Genomic DNA, 22,281 nt, shown 5'->3' with positions numbered 1-22,281 from the left:
CCCATGAGGAAAATAGACGAAATCAGGAGATTTTCGAACAAAGAACTGAGGCTCACTAAGGAATCCATGGGAACACTGCCGAAATCTAATGAATACTGTGGACCAATCAGAAAGAAGTCATACGGTTACGTGTCCGGAGTCATAGGGATAGTGCGAAACCCTTTCCTGAGTGAAGACATACGCGATTGCTTCTTTGATTACGAATAAGCAGTGTTGCTAAGGTTCTGGACGTCGAGAATTGCAACGATTAAAAGCGCTAATAATCCGCAGATCAAATTGGGACTGGTCTTGGAAGAAGAGGTGACTGCACCTTCCGTACCAAAATCCGACAAAAGAGTGGAGTTTGGATTGGGATTCTCAGATGAATTACTGAGAACGAGCTTGATGGTAGTGTGGGAACTGATGAGACCATCATGGTGTCCTAGTCCCAATGCTGACTCGATACTACGGGCGACACAAGACGTACAGAGGGAACTAAATGCAGACTGTAACCTGCGTGACCTTAACATCATATATAGTGTGATGACAACAGCCTCTAGGAGCAACGGGAAGACCGAGTGGAGTTGCCTGGCTGGGGACCGGAAGACTGAGTCAAACCTGGTAGTTGTCTGGCAGAAGTCTGTGGACTGGAAGGTCACGTTTGTGGAAGTCTGGATTGCGTGAAAACCCTAGAGAGACAACACAAGCAGTTGACGATATTGTTTGGGAACGTTGTGATGAAAGCAAGGACGGAAACGGAACTGGTCGCAGATTGCCATGGAGGAACCGAGGTGAATCTAGTGACTGCACTAGGATTCTACAGCATGTTTGGTTCTTTAGAGTCACTATTGAATCTGGAACAGAAACATGAGATGGTCAAAGCCATCAATCAGTGTAGAAGTGTTCCCAGGAGTTTTTCAAACTGAGCAAAAGCACATAGGAAAATGGAGGGAAGCGATCGAGGCGGAAATGAACATCCGACACAGTGAAACTTATCGTAGACCATCAGGAGCACGATATTTGGTGGGGTCGACATTAGCTCCATTGTGCAAGAGCAGATACCCGGTGCAATTCGTAGCTGTGGATGTAAAGAGTACGAGAATGATCGTGGATCAAGCCTTCTCAGTGCCAAAGTGTGTGGGACTAACGAGAATGTCGGAAAAATCTTACGAGTTACTGTGTAAAATGTTCTCAGCAGTTCCAGAGAGAACAAAGGAGGAGTTGGAATCGATACTGGGAAGGAAGTTCATGGGATACGTGAGTGGGAACTTCAGTGACTTTGAATGACAGAAACAGAGAAGATCAACCGTTACAGATTACAAAACAGTAGACAAGAATGATGAAGTCCGCCGAGTGATGATGGAAATGGAACCATTACTGGAAGCTTCGAGAAAGCGTAGTTGGAGGAGCATCATGTTGACACATGACGAGTTTCCCTGCCACTGCTTGCTGCAGACCTGGTGGTATCCCGAGCGTAGTAATCTGGTGTTGATCTGGGACTCTGGAGAGCTGCTCTTCATGGATTTACCAGACTCATCACGGCCCATAACAAAAGTGATAGTGGGAGTTATGATGGCGATAAGGTGGCTGGAGGCTCATGTGAGAGAGAACAATAGACAGGAGGCGCCAACGAGAGAACAATTGCAGAAATTGGATTGTCTAAAAGATTTAGATCTTTCTGAGACTATGTGCAAGATTCTGAACATTCCGAAAGATATGGGCAAGAAGACGACTGATGCCATGGCTTAGAGCCAACATGACTGCTTGGTTGTACGAATATGCCAGTAAGCATATGTCGAAGCACGGCAGAGTGTACAGTGGGTATCAGTTGGACATTGGGGCAGGAGCTTTCAAGCGAGCTTTTGTGACTCATCGGAATGCAGTGATCACCGCTGTGAAGAGAATTTCCAGGACAAGTGAACGTGATGGAAGGGAGAAAGAAGAGATGTTGAAGGAAGATTTGGAGAGAAACGTGACGTTGTGCCTTCACAATAGCTTCTGCAGAAACAGAGAATCTAATGTAGATCCCCTACCTTGTTGTAAACAGAGGGTAGAAGAGCAGAAGTGTTGGAGGACTGCTTCCAACAGCGTCAGTATAGCTAACGATGTGTTGCAAGACACAGAAACTGAAAGTGCAGAGTCAATGTCGCAGGAGGAGGAGATGGAGCATTGACAAATGGCCGAAAAATAAGATGCAAAAAGAAAGAAAATTAGAAGAATTTAGAAGGTTTAGAACTTCTAAACGACGAAAAAAGAAGAAACAAAGAAGTGACAAAAGAGAAGAAATTAAAACTTAGAATTGTTTTATGTATGTGACGAGAAGTCAAGTGAGAAACTAAGCAACCAAGTTGTAATTGAAAACTGAAACATTTAGTTGAGTTTTGAACATTAAAGAATTTGTTGAATTTATAAATTTGCATTTTGATTTTAGTTAGTGGCTTTAGAGACACTTACTATTCATTTAGAAAGGATTGAGCAAAGAGTATATTTAAATATTCCAGCCTGCATGATTGTTTTTAATCAACTAGGAAAACTGATCACTTTGTGGTGACATGAAAGACTTGGATAATCTCTTGAAGAGGGAGATTGTTTCATTGTTCTTTCTAACCACAGAATTCCTTAATTTTATTATTCAGGACAATAACAACTAAAATTTCCGAAGGGAAGAAGCATAGTAGGATAATTTTAGCTTGTTGGTTGGCAGGACTGTCCTGCAAACTAACACCTTTTAAAACCTAGGAGAAAAAGTTTTAAATCAAGGCATTGACTTTGGAAGTCAGAAAAAATGTTTTATCTTAAGTCATATCCTCAAAGTGCAGATTAGTGAATAAATTTAGAAGGCTAGAGTAGTGTAGTATGATGCCATTTATATTCTGCAGTGAGTCGATATAACGCGGATAAAAGTAATTTCGTGCATTTTGTAAATTCTGTTCGATGACACTGTACCAATTTTACGAACATTGCGAGATTCAATGGGGACATTGACCGGGCTGTCCGGGTAGTATGTGACAATCGACCAGAATGGACAAAACTGCAGATTGGATGGATTCGAAATTTTAGCAGCTAACCTTCCGAATTGACGGTTTTAAGAGATTAACAACGTTATTGGGACAATTAGTCAAACGGTGAAGGTCAAGATATTCTGGTTTTTTGAAATTTTAAAAATTCGAAGTGATGACGTAATAACTCTGAGAAGCGTCAAAAACGGCCATTTTGGAAAAAAATCAGAATAAAAATCAGAACAACAATAGTTGCGATAGCGATAACTACGAGAATTGTGATTGAAAAACAACAACGAATTGCAGAGTTAGCACAGACCGCTGCGAGTTGCAACTATTGTGTCGCTACAATAGTTGCAAGGCCGTTCACAACAACGGTGAAGGATAGAAGACAGCCTTCCGGAAGGAAGATAAGGACGTTATTTCCCCGGATTCAGGAATCCGGAGGGGTCTCGGGAGTTGAACTGAAATTCTTTTTTTATAAATTTCTAGCTTCCCGGTTATGTCTTGAAATGAAGTCAATTAACATTTGAATTCATTTTGCAAGGATGAGAAGCTAGGAGTTGGGGGAAAGGGTTGATCCATCTTCGAAGGAGATGATGATTTTTATCTACTGAACAAAAACAATCGTAATTTAATAAGTAGTAGTAGCCCTGTTTTTAGGAGTGACCTCGTGGTCTGGGGATACTGAGACCCAGCCATGAGCTCACTAATTTTGCATGAGGTTAAGTTAATTTGAGTGTTTTGACCGAAGCGGAAAGCAGTAACGTTTTTGTCGACCCGATGTTAGAAAGACCACCAAAAGAACTGGCTTTGGTAGAGACGGTGAAAAGCATGTAGAGCTTAGTTTAGACGCTGGCCAGTCGTTTTATAGCTTAGCCTTATTTTCCGTCGATAGGTACGCCCGGGCGAATGTTACACTCAAAAGTTTCGAGATTTAAGTGAGCGAGCGAGCAAGCTTATTTATGCCTAAATTAAGCCGTCTACAAAAGATTATTTGTGCCTAGTTTTAATTTTAGTGCTATTGTGGGATCAAAATTTTGCATATTCAAAAGCTCAAAAAAAATCATTTGGATTTTTTGTCGGAACAGTCTGCGGTAATTGCACAGTAACTGGCTATCTTTGTTTCGTTTCATTTGTGTTACATATTCCGATATTTTTCTCATGTAGGTTTCATTACGAAAAGCATGCAAGATCTTCCAAATATTTTACGTCGGAATTTTTCGCAAAATATTTGATTGCTCAGTATTTTGCTGTCTTGATATCTAGATAAAGACCTGTGGGTGTTAGCTTTGTTTGTATTCATTGAAAATAGAAAAAAGATGTTGATAGACGTTTTGATACTTCTTGGTTCATTAAAGATTTCATGAGACAATTTTGACGGCAAAATGGCTACTGGTTTCATGGCACAAATGCTCGATGAGCTCATGGGAAAAGATCGTGATCTACTTCCTGAGGAGGGTAGTCGACAGAAAGGTTTCGAGGATTCTGAGGTTTGCAAGTTTTATATATGCGGGTTTTGTCCTCACGATCTTTTTACGAATACCAAAATGGATTTAGGCGCGTGTGCCAAAATACATGACGATGCATTAGTAGAAATGTATAAAAAGTCTTCGCGCTTTCGGAAAATGGGTTACGAGGAGGATTTCCTCCGGTTTCTACAGACAATACAAAGTGATTGCGAGAGGCGAATTAAACGTGCAAACCAGCGATTAGCGCAAGCTCCGAACCAGAATCTCGGCAATCCAAAAACTTCTAGTCTTCAAATTATTGAAAGCAAAATTTCGGCATTGTTGGAGAAAGTTGAAACATTAGGAGGCGAAGGTAAAGTAGAAGAAGCACAAGGTATGATGAGAGAAATTGACCAATTGAGAAAAGATAAGGATAATTTGCAATCCCATATACAAATGGATAACCCAAATGAAAAACAAATGGAGGTATGTGCGATTTGTGGTGCATTTCTAATCGTGGGTGATGCTCCCAGCAGGGTTGATGATCATTTGAAAGGAAAGCAACACACCGGGTTCGCAAAAGTCAGATCTGCAATTGCCGAGTTCCGCGAGGAACTTTACGGTATCCGGGAGTCCAACTCAAGTGAACGGGCTCCTCGCAAACGAAGTCGCAGTCGATCCCCAGCTGCTCGGAGAAGACGGCGCAGTAATAGTAGTGGAACTAGTTCAAGGTCTCGCAAGACAAAGAATCCAGATGCGAACGACTACTCCGAAATGTTGCAGAAAGAGTCAGAAAAACGAAATATTCAGCCAGACGAAATTCCAGGAAGTGAACGGTCCAAGAAGAGTAACCACAGAAGTCGCTCTAGATCTCGCAGTAGCAAACGCAAACAGGAAAGTAAAGATAAAAGTCGACGAGACAGATCGCGGAGCAGAAATAAGGAGAAATCGCGTCGGCACAGCCGGGAGAGGAAAAGAACGAGATCTAAAAGCAGGGAACACAAATCTAAAAAAGAGGTTTCCAAAAAGTCGCGTAAATCAAGTCGAAGTAGATCACGCGAGAAGAAAGGGAGGAGGCGACACTCGTCTAACAATAGTGGAGAGAGGATTGAAGTAAAAATTCCGGTGAACGGCGATCACGAAAACTCGCATTGATTTTCCTACTTAATCGTCGTTCGCTGTAATTTGAATGCAAACCAAGAGCTGAAATTTTCAGTGTTTTTGCTAATAATGTTGCTGGTACCTCTGAATAGAACTACCTATTATTTTGATTACGTTGTCATTTTTGCATATTCTACTTCTTCATAAAATGATTATTTGATTAAGTTTCAATTTCGATCTTGATTTTTCAATTTAATCTTCAAGAATGAGAATTGGCATAAGCGAAATTCGACTCGCACACTTCTAGCGGCTGTGGTAATGTTGTATTGCTATTTGCGCAATTCTATGAATAATTGCTATCTGTACGAAATTTAAGTTGGGGTTTTTATTGAGCCTTAACAAATTGCATGCCCCTGTCCAATTGGTGTAGTGGTAACATGGTTGCCTTTGAACCCTAAGATCTGGGGTTTGAGTCGTGGTCGGCCCTTAGTTTTTTTTTTTTAAATATGTATGCAATTGATTTTTCCGGGAAAATTGAATTGTTGGGTTTTTGTTTCTGCTTATTTTTGTCAGTTCATTTTTCATCGTTCAAAAAAGCATAGGAAAGAGTGTATTTTTCTTCGGATAAAACTAACTTACAAATGGGTTCTATATAAAATTGGCCTCATATTTTGATAATGATCTCAGTCTGAATAGAAAAATGGAAGAGTAACCATTGTATCATTTAGCAGTATTGAACCAGAAGGTTAAATGGGCTGATTTTCTTAGAGATAGTGAAGTGATTTTCGGCTATTGTAATCAAATGTTCTCGAAGGAGCTAATCTAATTGTGTGGAGCTGGTGAAAGCGATTAGAACGAGTTGGCTTCTTCATATACGAATTTGGCTAGTGATATATTTAAAAAGGCCAGGGGCGGATATAGGATTTTCTTGAGGGGTGGGGGGCGGCGGATTTACAAAAAAACTTTTGTCGACTTTTTTTAGTTCGACGAAATTGATTTCCGAGCGCTCCCAGAACACTATAAAACCCTATTTTGACAAAAAATTGTGCGCTTCAGGCAAATTTTTGGAAAAACAGGTCGAAAGATTTAGTCAAGTTCTGTGTCTGCTGATGTCTGTTTTCAGAAAGCTAATTTCCAGGAATCGCTTCATATTTTGAACGATATAGGTGAACTTGTAAAAATGGTCAACGAAGCCGTTTTTCCCGGCAAAATTGCTGTACCAAAAGGCAAAATCGCTGCAAAGGAAATTTTTCCTAGAAACGAAAAAAGGGAGGAAACTAGTGAAGAAATATATATCGAAAAGGAATTGACGACCTCGTATGAGTTACTGAAAGATTTGGGGTAATTCGGAAATGCTGACTTACTGAGGAGAATTATTGCCATGCTGTGTCAGTCGTCTTGTGGTTTTATCAATTTACCAGCTCGGATTCGGAATATATTTTTTTCATTTTTATTTATTTTTTCTCCAATGGCTTCGGATTGTTTTATCGGCTTTTATTTTGTGTCGCTTTTTATTTGCAGATTATATGCAATTTGTTTTGTCTCCTTTGGAAAGCAAAAGTTATTTAATTTTTAAAAATAATTCAGGAAAGTTGCGGTGTAAAAGCTTAAATTTAGTCGCTGCCAAATATTTGTTTTTGGCATTTTCGCTGGTTTCCGATCAGTGCGCGCCCTGCCAAGCTTTTTTTGGCTCAGCGAATGCTCGCTTAAGGTTACAAAAAGCTAATTTAGCTCTGGTTGTGGTTTTTGGATGTCTGTCTGGAATTGAATTTTTAATTTGATCAAAAAAATTATCAAAATTTTTTTTTCTGGAATTGAATTTTTTATCAATTATTTTTTTGGACTCATTGGTTTCTGTCTCATTTTCTGTTCGTTAGCGAGTAATGCTATGCTTTCGTCGTATTGGAAGTGGTGCGAAGCTCAGCTTCGCTTCTTTGTACAACTTAATTCGATGGAAATCAACTTTGGAATTAGTATAGCTTAATTAGCGCAAAGGCCAGATCCCTTCATTTTCTAGTAGTTTTTCAGCAGTTTTCAATTAACAAAGCGCTGTCTTCATAGTCGGATGTTTTCAATTTGTTTTTTTCCTGGTTTCAATACGAAGTTTTCTCAGGACTAAGTTTGAAGTTTTCGAAAAGATTTTGCTTATTTGCTCATCTCTTAATTTTTATCGTTATTGTTTTGGCATACATACAGTCGGTGTAGTTTTCAGAATAAAAACTATCATTTATTTTAGAAACTGTTCAAGCTCAATTTTGAGTTTTCTGCGTCTTGAAATTTTTTATTAAGCTTGCGATTAGCAAGCGTTATTTAATCGGAATAACGACTTTTTTTCAGGTTAATGACTTGTTCAAGAGAAATCACTTCGTATCTTGGTTCAAAATGAATTCAAAATTTTATGCGTCTCCGGTACTTTTATTCTGGAGGTAACGAATACGCCGGGGACGGCAAAAGTCCTGGGTTCGAATCTGACCAGGACCTGATTTTTTTCAAACGTCAAATATTCCGTTTCAAAAATATCGGCTCATCATTTGTCTGCCTACGTTTTTTTCAGCTTAGTTGCCCATTTCAAAAATGTTTTACCGTTTGCAGTTTTCATTGTACTTGCTTTTTATGCTATGTTTTCATTTACTTCTGAAATTTGCTATTCTACTAGCCGCCTCGACTTCGTATATGCTCTTCTGTTTTTTTTTCTTTTCTCAAAATTTTTTTGACCTAAATTATTTCGTCTTATACTTAATCGGCTTTTTAACTTAATTTTGGGTCTTTCGAGGGAACCATATTTGTATGCTTTCGTCCGGATCGCACAAAACGGTGAAAATTTCAGAATCTATCTAATATATATTTAAATGCGGGCTTCACTATCTCGCCATGTTTAAGCTTTTTAAAAGTATTTTTTTGCATGTTTAACGAAAGAATTGTTTCACGTTGAAGCTATATCGTAAATTGCAATGGTTAAGAGTTTTTTTTTTAATTTTCCAGTTTGATGTCAAGGATTTTTTCATCAATTTTGAAATTAGCAAACTTGAATTTGAAATATTTTACAAAATTTGACATTCTCAAACCTGTAGTTGGGTGCTGTCAGGGCATTCTCAGGGATTGCGATTCTTTCCTCTAAATATGACTGCTCAAATCTTTTCAGTTTTCGAGATATGACGTTTTTTATGCGTTTTTTTTTTCAAAAAATTTTCAAAAAAATAGATTTGAAATCATTCAACTTTTTTGAAGATCTTCATCATGTAGTTAGAAACTCTAAGGGTACCCTCAAGGGTTGAGAAAATTGCTTCTGAAAATGACTGCTCAAATCTTTATGGTTATCGAGGTATGACCTTTTTTATGTGTTTTTTTTTTCAAATTTTATTTGTTTTGTTTTTCATTTACCCTTTTTTATTTGTTTTTTTTTTCAAAAAATTTTCAAAAAAATAGATTTTGAATCATTCAAAGTTTTTGAAGATCTCCATCATGTAGTTAGAAACTCTAAGGGTACCCTCAAGGGTTGCGAATATTGCCTCTGAATATGACTGCTCAAATTTTTATAGTTATCGAGATATGACCCTTTTTAAGGTTTTTTCGAAGTTTTTCAAAGAACTTAGATATAAAAAATTTCACAAAATTTGGAGTTTCCATTTCTATAGTGAAGTTTTTTCTGGTTACTCCCAGGAAGTGTGAATTAAGCCACAAAATAACTGCTCAAATCCTTGTAGTTTCCAAGATATGACGTTTTTTTGTAATTTTCACAAAATTTTCAAGCCAACTAAATTTAATTTTTTTTCTTCAAATTTTGAAATGTACATTTTTGTACTGGGGGCTGTCAGAGTACTCTCAGTATCTCAGGAGTTGCAAATCTTGCCTCCAAATATGATTGCTCAAATCATTGTAGTTTTCGAGATATGACGTGTTTTATGGTTTCTTTATAATTTTTTTTAGAAAATTTGGATTTAAAAAAATTCATAATACTCGAAAATCTCAAATTGGTGTTTTCGTACTGGAAAAATGCTCTCACGAGCTGCATGTTGCAAATATTGTGTCCAAATGCGATGGCTCAAATGCTCTTAGTTTCCGAGATGTGACGTTTGTTGTGTCTTTTTTAAAATTGTTCGAAGAACTTAGGTATGAATAATTTTACAAAACTTGAAGTTCACATTTATATTGAGGCTCTTCCATTGCACTTCCAGTAGTTGCTAATTTGGCCTCCAAATCTGACGGCACAAATCTTTGTAGTTTTTGAGATATGACCTATATTGTGATTTTTTCTAAAGTTTCAGAAAACATTATTTTTTTTTCTCGAATTTGAAGCTCCCAACCCAGTGTCGAAGTACTCTCAGGGATTGCAAATTTTGCCCCCAAATGTGACTGTTCAAATCTATGTAGTTTCCATATATGATGTTATTTGTGAATTTTTCAAAAATTTTACAGAAAACTTAAATTTTTTATTATTTTTTTTGAAATTCCTAGCCCTGTAGTCGGGGGCTGTCAGAGTACTCTCATAGGTTGCGAATTGTGACTCCAAATATGACTGCTCAATTCTTTGTGTTTTTGAGTCATGTTTTTTTATGGTTTTTTCAAAAAGTTTAAGTTCGAAGTTTCTCAAAATTTGAAATTCCCAACGCTGTAGTTGGGTACCGTGAGAATACTCTGAGGAGTTACAAACTTTGCATTCCAAATCGATTGCTCATTTGCTTTTAGTTTCTGAGATGTGGCGTTTTTTGATGTCATTTTAAAATGCTTCAAAGAACTTCACAGTTTTATGACTTTTCAAAGTATAAGTAAAAAAAAAAACTTAAAAGTTTTTTTTCTAAACAAAATTCGAAATTACCATCTCTGTAATTGGGTGCTGTCTGAGTACACTCAAAGGCTGCAGATCTTATTTCCAATGACTGCGGTTTTTTTTATAATTTGTTGAAAACTCGAAGCACCGGAGGTGCGTTACACGCTAATAGAATCTACAGTTCGAAATAGTTCGTGACAATAGTTTTATTTTCGCTTGATAGTTGTGTTTGAATTTTCATTTAAAGCCATCGAATGTGTTTCTGGATGCGTTTACCGCAAATAGAATATCGTTCTAGATGCTGCATTTTGATTTTTCGTAGTGGCTCTCCGTTCCTTTCCTGTCTGCTAGCTTGCAATGCTATTTTTGTGATTTCGCAAGTGACGCGAAGCTTGGCTTCGCCTCTGTGTAAAATTAAATCAGGACAGTTGTTGTGTTCAAGGTTCAAGTTTTGAAGTTCAGTCGCTCAAAATTTTTTCGTGACAATAATCTCTTGGCAGTTTTGTTGTTTTCTAATCAGTGCGCGTCTTCACAAGTTTTGTGGGCTAATCGACTGCTGGGTTAAGGATACAAAAAGCTTATTCAACTCTGTTTGCTGTGTTTTCGGACTGTCTGTCTGGAATTGCCATTTTCATTTAATCAGCAAAAAAAAAAATAATTATGCTTTCGTTGTATCTCAAGAAATGCGAAACTCAGCTTCGCCTTTTTCTTCGATTTAAGCCAACTTTGGAATTCGTATAGCTTAATTAGCGCAAAGGCTAGTTCCCTTATTTTTCTAGTTGTTTTTTAAAGCAATTTTCAACGCGGGTGTTTCCAATTTGTTTTTTTTTCTGGTTTCTAGCGAGGTATCCTCAAGGCTGCTTTTAAGTGCTTACAGAATTTGATCATTCTAAACTTCAACGCATTAGTCATAATTAATCGAAAACCATATTTAATCGAAAAGATTTTATTTGATTTTATTTTTTTTGCTTTGGTATAAATACTGTCGGTTGAGCTTTCAAAAAAATACAATCGTTTGTTTTAAAAACTGTTCAATCTCTAACTTGAGTTTTTGCGACTTGTTTTTTTTAAATGTCAAAATCAAAGTCATTTGCCAAAAGGAAGGCAAATTACGCTCTCTAATTACAAAGTGCAAATGGCGCAAAAAAAAACGTGAGAATTCCCAACAAGTTCAATAAAAGTTTACCCGTTGAGCAATTTTCTCTAATTGGGTTAATTTACTTGAAAAAAGTTTCATTCATACTTTTTAAATTTCAAAAATATATTTTTCAAAACGTTTTTCTTTTCAGTTCTCCTGCTTCGTGCTCAGCTTTAAATTGTTGACATAATCTATGCCGCCTCTTTAAGAACTAAGTTTTAATATCATTTTGAGTAACCCACCGGGTATCACTGGGAGTCGATCACTTGACATTCCTTGCCCGGGTCACGTTTTTCCTCCATTATACAGTAGGTTTGAATTGTTGGCTTTTAATTTCAAGCTTGAAACTTGATACCTTGTTAGGCGACAGAAGATGTTTCTCCCCAACAAAGTAGTTGACGGTGTTGCATGGCTACTTGGTGCCGTTTTAATGCGGATATTTATACCCTTTTCTAAGGAAACGCTTCATTCAGCTTCTCAACCTACACTACCAGATCTTCGATAAATCGCCATTCTAAAACAGATCTTGTTTTGTAGGATGAACTTTTTTTGCATGAATAGATTGGTGCGCTTAATTTTTTTGTTTCAAATTTATCGAGGCTTTAATAGCGAAACCTTTAGGTGTCAAAATCTCTGTGATATAAAGCGCATGGTCAGATCCAAGGTAAATAAAGCTTCTTTCGCACGAAATCTAGGCTTCTTTCGGGATGGTATCTAATTGGACAAAATCACTTGAATCATTCGGAGTAGCAGCTGACATATCTGTTCTGATGGAATGTCTGGCCAACATATTTTTTGTGTATATCTGCATTTTAAATAGCCGTTCTTTTAATTACTCATATGAGCTAGCGACCGTAGTATTATTTTACGAATTGACTTTTTCCAACTGCTAGCAAAAAAATATGTAGTTTTTGCTGCATTGCATTGGCAATTTGATAATATCTGTTCTCTGCTTGATTGGTGGCTAGTATTCGCCAAGTGAAAAGAGCGAAGTGGAGCAGATGCGAGGTTGTGAGACATCTGGCCTAACAGTCGGCGGCTCGATTCCGGCACGTATTTCAAGTATTGCTCACTTGAGTAATTAAAAGTTTCTGTACTTATTTTTTATACTTGAGATTTTTTGCTGTTTTGTTGCTTGTTTGCGAAGTTTATTTTGCCTGACAAATTTTTTTTATTGTTGATGGTAAAATAACTCAGTATTTGTAAGTTTTGAATAATGACACATTGGGATCAGTAATGCGTCCGGCTGATTATTTCAATGAGGTGAAATAATCAGCTGAGACTTCATTCCAAATTCAATTAAGGCCTGCTATTTGATCTTATTGGTAATTAATAGCGGCACAAATTAGGCATAGTATGTGGATTAAGATCTTCAAAGAAATGTTTCGAAAATTTCAGTTTTTCAAATCTTAACATTACTTCGTAGACGTGAAAGGGCACTCCCAAAAACTCATCTCAATTATGAGAGCGAAATTTCAGTGGACCAAAGAAGCGATTTAACTGTAAAAACTAGTTTGCATGTGTTATGATCGAATCTTTTAAATGGCTTTTTTAGATCTGAAATGAATTTGAGGTTATTAGAACCAAAATGGAAGTCAACAGAAGAAAAAGAAGATGACCGAAAAAGTATTCAATTATGGATACTTGACATAAAATGAAATTGGATCGAATTAATGCAGCTATAACATCATTGCATGAAGGATTCTATATGACTAGTTTCACAGAGCGAGAGACGGGATTGAGCCATGCTTAATCTATTCGACAAGTTAAATCTTCGGTAGTTCATATCACCTTCATGAGCGAATAGAAGAACTGGCTATCTATCCCTTTTTTCTTCCTCTTTATATTTATGTATCTCTGATCAAAAGGATGATAGGCTTTTAGCTGGCCTTTTATAGCCCCTGGGATCGAAATTCAGTTCTGACAAATCCTTCCCAGCCAGAGCGAAAAGAGAATTGTCTTGTTATGTCCTGAATTAATCAAAGGGATTCTGAGAGCGCTCTTCTGAATTATTAAGTAGTTACTCCATCAAGCAGTCGCAAAAGTTACACTCTGGATAATTATTAACCCAATTATTATACACTCTCTTCATTCTTAACTAGTTGGGAAAAATAGTACTGTACTTTTTTGAATTTTTTGTTCGAGTTTTTCCTTTCAACCAATAAATCTCAATGAGTAGCAATTTTATTTTGTATGCGGGAAGTGAGCTTTTAAGACAGCTCAATTACAAGTTTTCTTTTTTTTTTCGAAGACATCTGATCTCCTGGCAGCGAATTGTCACCGAGTTTATTGTTAATCTTTTAAGCTTCTTTTCTGCGGCAAAAACGGAGTTCATAGTTAATATGTATGCATAGGTACACGCACGCTTGATTAGGATATTGGTATATTAGATGACCGTTCTGACCTAAAAGCAAACACATAGCCAAGTTCAGACAACCACCTGGGCGGTTATATTTTAAACCAAATTGGCCAAACGAAAATTACTATTGAGTAATGATTGAACCAATCAATAAAGCTCTTATACTTAATCTTCAAGGTGTACTTTTTCGAAGTTTTGTGTAACTCAAATCTCATCAACAACACTAATGATTACCTGGCGGAACTCAGATTCCTAAAATGATTAGTTAAAAGTAATTTATTACTCAAAGATTAATTGATTAAATAAAGTCCGTTTTCAAGCAACAAATGGTTGGAACAGTTGCTGAACAATTGTTTCAATCAGAAATCCCAGCGCCTGCTGCGTACCATGGAAATTTTTTCCGATTTAACTCTGTTACGCCAAAAAACTTGAATATTTTTTTCGATAATTTTATTGGTATGTCGGCTTCAAGAAAGCTTTCATTTTTTTACGCCTTCAGCCTTATGCATGTCAGAAATACTATTGCGATCATAAGGAAACAAACTTAAGAGAAAGTAAACTATGTTTTTAAGACGATATCATTTAATTTGGGGGAAAAATTTGTTTCCGGTTTCTTTCTTTCAAAATTATTGATGATTGCATCGAAAATTTATGAATATCTGGTTGGTATTGCAAATCATTTGATATATATATATATATATATATATATATATTGAAATTTGAATGATGTACTATCAATTATTAAACTTTTTCCGGTCGTTTTTTTTTAATTTGAATTTTCAGTCTTTCCTTTCTGTTGTTTCTTATATTTTCTGTTTTGTAATTGGGCCAGTTTGATTAACTTAAGTTAGGGAAGAAATGGGCAATGGAGAAACTATTTTTCTCTGGGCGTTGGCAAACCAAATTATTGTCAAAATCTAATTTGCCTCTAGCTTAAAGGTCAATATCTAAGAGGTGTGCGTGCGTGATACAAAATGAAATGTTTCAAAAATGAATGTTTCCAGCGCTAAAAACTGCCCGGCTTTCTTTCTGTTATTAGCTTAGCTATCTGGCGTTTTGATAAAAAGCTCGTCTTGTTAAGGGGGTTTAAAATTTTTGAGTTTTCCAGATTTCAAGTTTTTTTCCGGCTTGAGATCTCTGCCGAAGTTTTTTATCTTATTGGTTTCTTGATGCAACGTATCGGCTGCAGTGAAAAAAGGAGATTATTTTAGGTGTAGAAAGTAATGGTTAGAAAGTAAACGCTTGCTATGAGATCAGTTCAAAAGGCGGAAAAAGAAGATCAAATTTTTGTCTCAACACCAAAGCAATTAGTTTCTGGACAGAAGTACAGCTTCTCATAAGTAGTGCTTGTTAAAATATGACTCATTTTTTTTTAAGCCGTACTTGCCGCTTTCTGTTTTTTTTTCTTCTATTTGGTCATTTAACAAGCATCATTTAACAAGCATTCAACTGTCTGCTTGGTATTTTTTCCTGTCTCCTGTCTGAGTGTTACTTGTAGATTGTGTGAAAGTGTGTTATCCAAGTAGCCGTGGATTAGTGAATAAGGCAGCTGACTCTTGGTTGGGAGTGCCACTGTTCAAAACCCTTAGTCTCCCAAGTTGCTTACGCTTGCGATTGGTAAGTTTTTCCAAGGTTAGCAACTTACTGATAGAATCACTGAATCGTTTTCTCAAATCTCTAATTTTGTCAACCAACAGGCATATTGTGAGTATGTCTGGGGTTTAAATAATCGGTAAAATCGTAAACCGTTTTTATATTGGTTGTAAATTTATCAACTCGGATTTGGTATAATAACGATTTTTCGTTTTTTATATATCGGAATAGTTGCCACATATTGCGTCATTTGATGAGCAAATTGTTTTGAATAGGATTTTTAATATTCATGAATTGTTTTTGGCCCATAAGGTATGTGCTTTGTTATCGCTTCATAAGTTTTGTTGTATGGTATTTAATGGTCTTACTTAGCATTTTTTCTCTTAAGTTGAACTTTTTGAAGGCAAATCGAGAGAAACATTTGAATATTTTGATCGAGATCGATAGTTTTCAATCTTTTTAGTTTTACTCTTGCGAGAGCTAATGTCTTGTAATTGGGAACTTGAATTTTTACCGTAAACAATTTTTCTTACTAATTTGTGAAATTTGAACTTGCTTTATTATTAAATCGTAACAGCTTCCAGGATTTTTTTCCACTTGGACTAGAGGTAACGCGGACGCCTTTGAACCCTATGCTTTGGGGTTCAAATCCCGACTGACCTTGTTATATTTCAGCTTGTATGAAATAACAAACTTTTTTCCTGTAAAAATGAATTGTCAGACTTTCGTTTGTCAGCTTAGTTGCCACATCACGTTTTTTCGTGTGCTGTTAGCAAGTTTCTATGTAGTTGCAAGTGTTGTTCATTGTATTTTCAGGGAGGACTTATTCAACAGGATTTATTCTGTTGCTTATTTAATTTTCCTTTGTCTTGCTGGGCATGTTTGCCTTGAATGGATTTTTATCAAGACATGCGAAAATTGTGAACCTTTTTTTATTTCATTTTTTGACTTTTCTATATTTGTGCTGTATCGCCTCTGTTAGGACTTGGGCTCATTTTCTGTTGGCTATTTTGTCAAATTATATTTGTGTTGAATCGCAAGTGCTGCGAAGCTCCGCCTCGCCTTTGTATGTAAGTGGAAATTAGTTTTCGTTGAAATTGTTTTTCTAACCGTTTTTAGCTCGCGTGCAGCCTCTGTTTTAGTTTTTCATCCATGTTTACCAAAAAATTTTAAAAATTTTTATATCAAAGTAAATGGTTCAGATCCGGCATTATTTTAAGTAAAGACTAATACGAATTTGTACTGAGAACACTTCGGGTTGAAAATGCGTCATGATCCTTTATTTCCATTTGCGCCAAACATGTGATGGGAGTTGTTCGTTTTATTGAGTCCAATAAAACCAAGAGTAGATTCACCACTTAAGGAGAGATGAATAGTGGAATTTCAAACGGAACTCAGTTAGCTAATAAAAGTGAATGTCTTAATTTTATTGCCGAGTTTTGTGCGCTTTTGAACTAAATCTGCTGGAGTTATGCAATGAATCCTACTTCGCAGATGAAATCAAATTAGACCGAAATGGTGCATTCAATAGAATATAGTTTATTGATAATATATTTAGTTGTCTTGTAGTCGCCATCTTAAAACATACCAATTGCGGTTGCTTACTTGCTTACTCTTTGGCGACTTTAGTTACTTGAAAGGAATATTCTTTCCGCTCTCTGGTCTCCTATGGTCATTTGATGTCTTATCTGCCCCTGTTTCTCTTTTTCTTCTTCTTTTGGTCTTACATTGGAGCGCTAAAAATGTCAAACTGAATTTCGTCGCACCAATTTGCGCATTAATTGTATTCAATTTGTGGCCCCGGTACAGAATGCAGTTGGGTTTTTGGGCGCCTAGGGTTGTAAACGGCGGGAGAGATGGAATAAAGGGCGAATTATGCCAATCGAGGGATTGAATGATGCGCAGATTCCTGTTGAAAGGTATAGTTACACAAAGAAGTAGAGCTATCTCTTTCTTTCTCTGTCTTTTTTTTCGCAGCGGTTTCTTGCTTTAAACAGGAGATGAAAAGGAAAGTTCCTGATATTTAACGCTACCTCCCCGAACTAAACGTGTCCTCTTATTACTTACTTGGCCTCAATTCAATCTTCAGTTGAAAGGAAAATGCGTAAAAATGGTACAATGGGTTAACAAACAAATTTAGTGTGACAGAATTGAAAGAATTTTGGCACACTTAACAAAATGAAACTGTCTAAAAGCTTTCCAATCAGCTCTATTTTTCCCAATTGACAAGTCGGATTTTGAGAATCGAATCGATTTAATCGATCGATCGCTTCTGTGATGAGTTTTTTGAATGCGAGGAACACGTTGTTTATTCACGCCGCTTCCTCTTAATTGATTTGTCGCGGGGCTTCAGTCCCTGTTACTTTTTCATTCCAATGGCTTGCAGCGAGTCCTAATTTACTATTATCAGTCAGTTTATCTTCAGCTAGCAGCGGCTATTTAAACGAAGACGCAAAAAAAATAAATAAATAATGGCGTCATGGAAGGAATTTCAATGAGAAGTAATTGAGAAAGCCATGTCTTGTGGCTTAATTCTAGTTGGAGTTCATTGGAAGAGGATTTTTACCAAGCAAATATCGGCAATTACTTTGTGCAATAAAGTATAATTTGCTTTGTTTGTACAAAAATTAATCGCCATAGCAATGGCAATACTTTCAAGTGCAATACAGTCGCGAGCGATGCTGCCGAAACGTTATAATTCGATTTATTTCTGTAAATTATTTCTTTTAATGCTGGTGTTTTTGAGCACTTTTTTGTTACAACCTGTGTTGATCCATGCGCAATTCAACTCCGAGGTGTCTTCTGGATTTGGAAACTCACAGAGCGATTCGCTGGACCGCAACCAACCCCCGTCCGCGACGACTGCCTTTCCAGAACTCGCGAGGATGAGGACTCTTGCCAAATCCACGGTCTTCAATTTAACAGTGGGCGTCGTAGTATCGGACAGAAATATCATTCAAAACTTTCTGATTCCTTTCTTCAGGGAGCTCAACAACGAAGCTCCGGTGGCTTCCAGACCCACTGTGAAGTTACGACCCATCTTTGACCAGCCTGATCTACCGACAAAATCTGCCAACCCGATAGAAGCGGTGCTGAAAATTTGTGAACGGTGAGAATTAATGATTTTCTTCATCAATTTTGAAGGTTTTTGAAAATACAATTTGGTTTTGACTATTTTTATGTCGCTGTTGTTTTGTTTCTCAGTTTGAATCAATTGTCGGGAGTTTCAATGTTGAAGTTTTTGAGAACAAATGTATTGCAATCGAGTACAATACTTGTTTCCCGTGAATGACTTTGTTCACGGGACTGATCTTCTATAGGCTCTCACAGGACTTATTTCCTGGAGGCTTCTTTTCACAAAGTTTTTTCGATTTTTTTTTGCATCTTGGTTGTGCAATAACGAACTCCATTGTTGTTTTTGTAAGTATTTTTCATTTCAAATTTTATTCGGCTCAAAGAGTTTCAGCCTATGTTATATCGGCTTAGTAGTCTTAGAGTGCGTCTTTTAATGAGCAAAAGTATATTTTCTTCTAGGAGGGATTTACAAACCTCGAGTTTCGATTTTTTTATGCTACGGGTTTTTTGACATCACATTTTTTGGGCGCAACGGTCGTCTACCCTAATATTGTCTGCTCAGTAAGCGCTTTATAAATTTTGTCTAGTGTTCGCCTAATTGATGTCGACAATTTGCCTACTCGGCTTCTTGCTTCGAAAATGAGTTTCTTTTGAGACAAATCGAGATATGAACTTTTTGGACGATGCAGTTTCTAGGTTCACCCATTATTTTTGTTTATTTCATTTTGACTTCGGCTTTTTTCTGTCGGCTAGCTCGCCATGCTATGTTTGTGCTGGCGGAGGTTAAGTTCCACTCTGCAATGAAAAAATGAACTTGTTGGTAAATTCAGTCAGTCATTGGAATTGTTTTCGAATCAAATAAATATTTTTTGATTTGGTCTCAAAAACGTTTGTTAGATTGAGAAGTGTCGATCATTTACCGAAATTCAGAGAGGTATATGGTGATTGTATTATTATTTTTGAATTTCTGTTTCTGGAAAAAGTTATAATGAAGTTTGTCGCGTTGTGTGGACGAAATACAATAGCTTGAAGTCAAAAAATTTTGGGCGTAGTCGCATAAGAAAATGAACAGGTATGAAAGTTGAACCCAAAATCTCAGGTATGACAGGGTAGAACTAAAAAATTCTGGTTTTCTGCGGTAAAAGCGTTCTGGTTTTCGGTCTTATTGTTGCAGCACATAGGTACTATACGTAATTTTCCGCGGTAATAGATAAATGATTTTTTTCTTTTTAGGGGTTAGGCGAGACTAAGAAAACTTCCATAAAGTGATGAAAAGTCGATTTTTTAGTTTCTTAATTATTTGCAGTTTTGTTCTCGATATTATCGTTGACCTGAGTGTTTCCGAAAAGTATGAACATCGCTTTCACATCAACTGATTTATTTTGTATGGCATCGATGAATTGAAAAAAGTTGTAAAAATTGTGATAAAATTTATAATAATTTTCGAAAAATTGATCTGATGTAACAAACTGTGGTTTTATTGCACTCGTGTAGTACTCATGGTCATCATGGTTTAGTACTACACCTGGGTTGCTGCTTTTGAACAACGTTTTTGCGTTGGTATAAATCAATTCTTGAAGTTTTTCAGTTTTGTGTTAAGAATTACACAAACGCTTGCATGTGTTTTTTCTGCTTTTCTGTAGCGTCTGGCTTAATTATAAGATGAGCGTTTAACTATATAAGGCAGCTAGGATAAATGACTCATTCAGAAAAAATGGGCTTCCTAATACAGAGGTTAGTGGTTCGAATGGCGTTGTTGACTTTTGTAATCAGCTATTAATATTTGTTTTCAATTTTTTTTCTTCCAGTGTTGAAGCACTGTGTTGCTTGTGTTTGCGAATTGAAACTTCTTTTCTCTGTAGTTCATGGCAGGAGATATTTGATTGGTCTGCTTCTACATGTTTTAAAAAGTCAGCTTTTTTCTCTAAAAGTTTTCAACTTTTGCAGAGTTGTTATCTTATGTCTAAACTGTGTGTTGGGATCTTGATTTCAAAGATATAGCCGATTTTATAGATTCCATTGATTTCACTTGCGAAACAAGTGAGTTGTGATCGGTAATAAACTTTTTCCCGTAAACAACGTTGTTATAAATCTAAGATATTGAACTTGATTTGTTAAGGAACCTCAAGAAATTCTAGGTCTTTCTAGCTTGGCTAGTTGTAAATAGCATGTTATTGGATTCTAAGTTCTGGAGTTCAAATCAGGAGCGGACCTTTCTTTTATATGTATGGAATGAAATTTTTTACTGGTAAGGTTTGAATGGTCGCACTTTTGTTTCTCTGCGTATTTTTTGTCGGCTTGACAAGCATGCAGGTTTCTTCTGATTTTTAAGTTTTAGTAAACATGATAGTCATTTTGTAATTTGTTAATTTACGAACTCTTATTTTTAACTTCTCCTAATGTATATTAATTGGATTTTGTTCGCTTAAATGGTTTCGTGTGTGTTTGTGTTAGGTTCGTGCAGCAGGGCATAGGGGCGTTGGTGTTGCGGAATGAGAATAGTGAACTGATGACCCCAGTGGCCATCTCCTACACTCTCTCCTTCTACCAGATCCCCATCATATCCATCAACGACAGAAACAACATCTTCTCCGACAAGGTACCCAACTACTGATTCACCTGCTCCAATTTGTCCACTATTATACGTTGCTATTATCAAGTGTCAATAATTCAAGTGAGGAGAAAGTTATTGAGGTCGTGTTTTGTTGGTTTTCTTTCAGGAAAAGTGCCGGAAAAAAAAGATTTTTGCAACGCAATAAAGAAATTGATTCGGTTTTCTCAAATTGGGTTAGTTATATTAATAAATTTTATTTGTAAAAGAGTCATGAAATTCAAAGAGCTTTAAGGCGATGAAGTTGTTTCCAGGAGACTCGAAATTTGATATTTTTTTTGAAAATTTAAGTCATTTATTTAAATTTCCTTGAGCTCATTGATACTTTTCCTGTGACTGTTGGCTGTGTTACTTTTGTAATAAGTTTTATTACATGTTCTCACTGTTTTTTGGAGAAATTTTACGTGTATAGAAACCTGCAGGCTTGCTTTTCAATTTCAATCTGGTTTCTCAGTTTGAAAAAAATAGCTTGCGTATCCTTCTTAAAATTTCCTCCAAGTAGCCAATAATTTTCCTTTTAAAATAATCATTTACATTTCTGTCCATTATCTCTGACCATTGCATCCTGATGGCTTTCTACCATTGCATCCTGACGGCTTTAATCATAACCTTGAGTCTTGATGTGAACTAGTTTTTGACTGACGTAGATGCAAATTTCAACATATCAGTTAGAAATACTTCCGTTTGTTGGAAAAATTGGAAGGCCCAATTCAAACATTGCAGGTAGAATCAACTGAAAATGGAGAAGTTGGGCTGGCTCGCTTGCAGTCAACTTGGCATTTCCTCTGATGCCGGATATCATTGTGTCCCTGATCCCTCCCAAAGCCCCGCCCGACCATCGAACGGTGCTTGGTAAATAAACCGATAGGACATTAAGACGACATGACACTACGGCAACAAATGAGCGTTAACACTTTAAACATACTGTTCGATTTTAAGCGATTTGTTTTTCTCAGAAAAGGAATTGTGTAACAGCGTCTTAAAATACCCTCTAAACGGTTTTTGTCTTACTTAACAGCTGTCGTTTAATTTGCCCAACTCTTCGCCAAACACCCTGCTGCGGTTAACTTGAACAAACAACACATTCATGCTTTTGCTATATCCCATTTGTAATTAAAACTACCTACAACAATGTGCTATATACAGACGATTAGAAAGGAGAACAGAGATGCTTATGGATTATAAATAGTTGAATAGGTAAAATTGA

General features: G+C 36.6%; 5 protein-coding genes across 7 annotated transcripts in view; 3 read left to right on the top strand and 2 right to left on the bottom strand.

Annotated features, from left to right (window-relative positions):
- Positions 1-22,281, top strand: part of LOC134843608 (TBC1 domain family member 30-like) — a 551,730-nt gene that overhangs the window by 51,631 nt on the left and 477,818 nt on the right. The window lies entirely within an intron of this gene.
- LOC134843610 (exocyst complex component 3-like) overlaps positions 1-22,281 on the bottom strand; it is a 401,375-nt gene that overhangs the window by 360,877 nt on the left and 18,217 nt on the right. The gene's annotated exons all lie outside the window — the stretch shown is intronic.
- LOC134843607 (BOS complex subunit NOMO1-like) overlaps positions 1-22,281 on the bottom strand; it is a 363,708-nt gene that overhangs the window by 323,212 nt on the left and 18,215 nt on the right. The gene's annotated exons all lie outside the window — the stretch shown is intronic.
- On the top strand, positions 4,342-5,773 carry LOC134844152 (luc7-like protein 3). The gene has a single exon (XM_063860692.1). It carries the CDS (start codon positions 4,367-4,369, stop codon positions 5,582-5,584), a length of 1,218 nt encoding a protein of 405 aa, XP_063716762.1. The 5' UTR covers positions 4,342-4,366; the 3' UTR covers positions 5,585-5,773.
- LOC134843606 (glutamate receptor ionotropic, NMDA 1-like) overlaps positions 12,995-22,281 on the top strand; it is a 54,871-nt gene continuing 45,584 nt past the window's right edge. The window contains exons 1-3 of one of the 3 annotated variants that reach the window (XM_063859760.1): positions 12,995-13,537; positions 17,619-18,497; positions 20,918-21,062. In XM_063859760.1, coding sequence (XP_063715830.1) covers positions 18,031-18,497; positions 20,918-21,062 — 612 coding nt within the window. In that variant the 5' untranslated portion in view covers positions 12,995-13,537; positions 17,619-18,030. Of the gene's footprint in view, positions 13,538-13,558; positions 13,728-16,601; positions 17,308-17,385; positions 18,498-20,917; positions 21,063-22,281 lie in introns of those variants that run through there. The other 2 variants (XM_063859761.1, XM_063859759.1) reach the window with 2 other exon arrangements.

This window comes from Symsagittifera roscoffensis, chromosome 4 (assembly GCF_963678635.1).
Source record: "Symsagittifera roscoffensis chromosome 4, txSymRosc1.1, whole genome shotgun sequence".
NCBI lineage: Eukaryota > Metazoa > Xenacoelomorpha > Acoela > Convolutidae > Symsagittifera > Symsagittifera roscoffensis.
The sequence above is the reverse complement of the archived record's forward strand: the minus strand, read 5'-3'. Positions and strand labels throughout refer to the sequence as shown.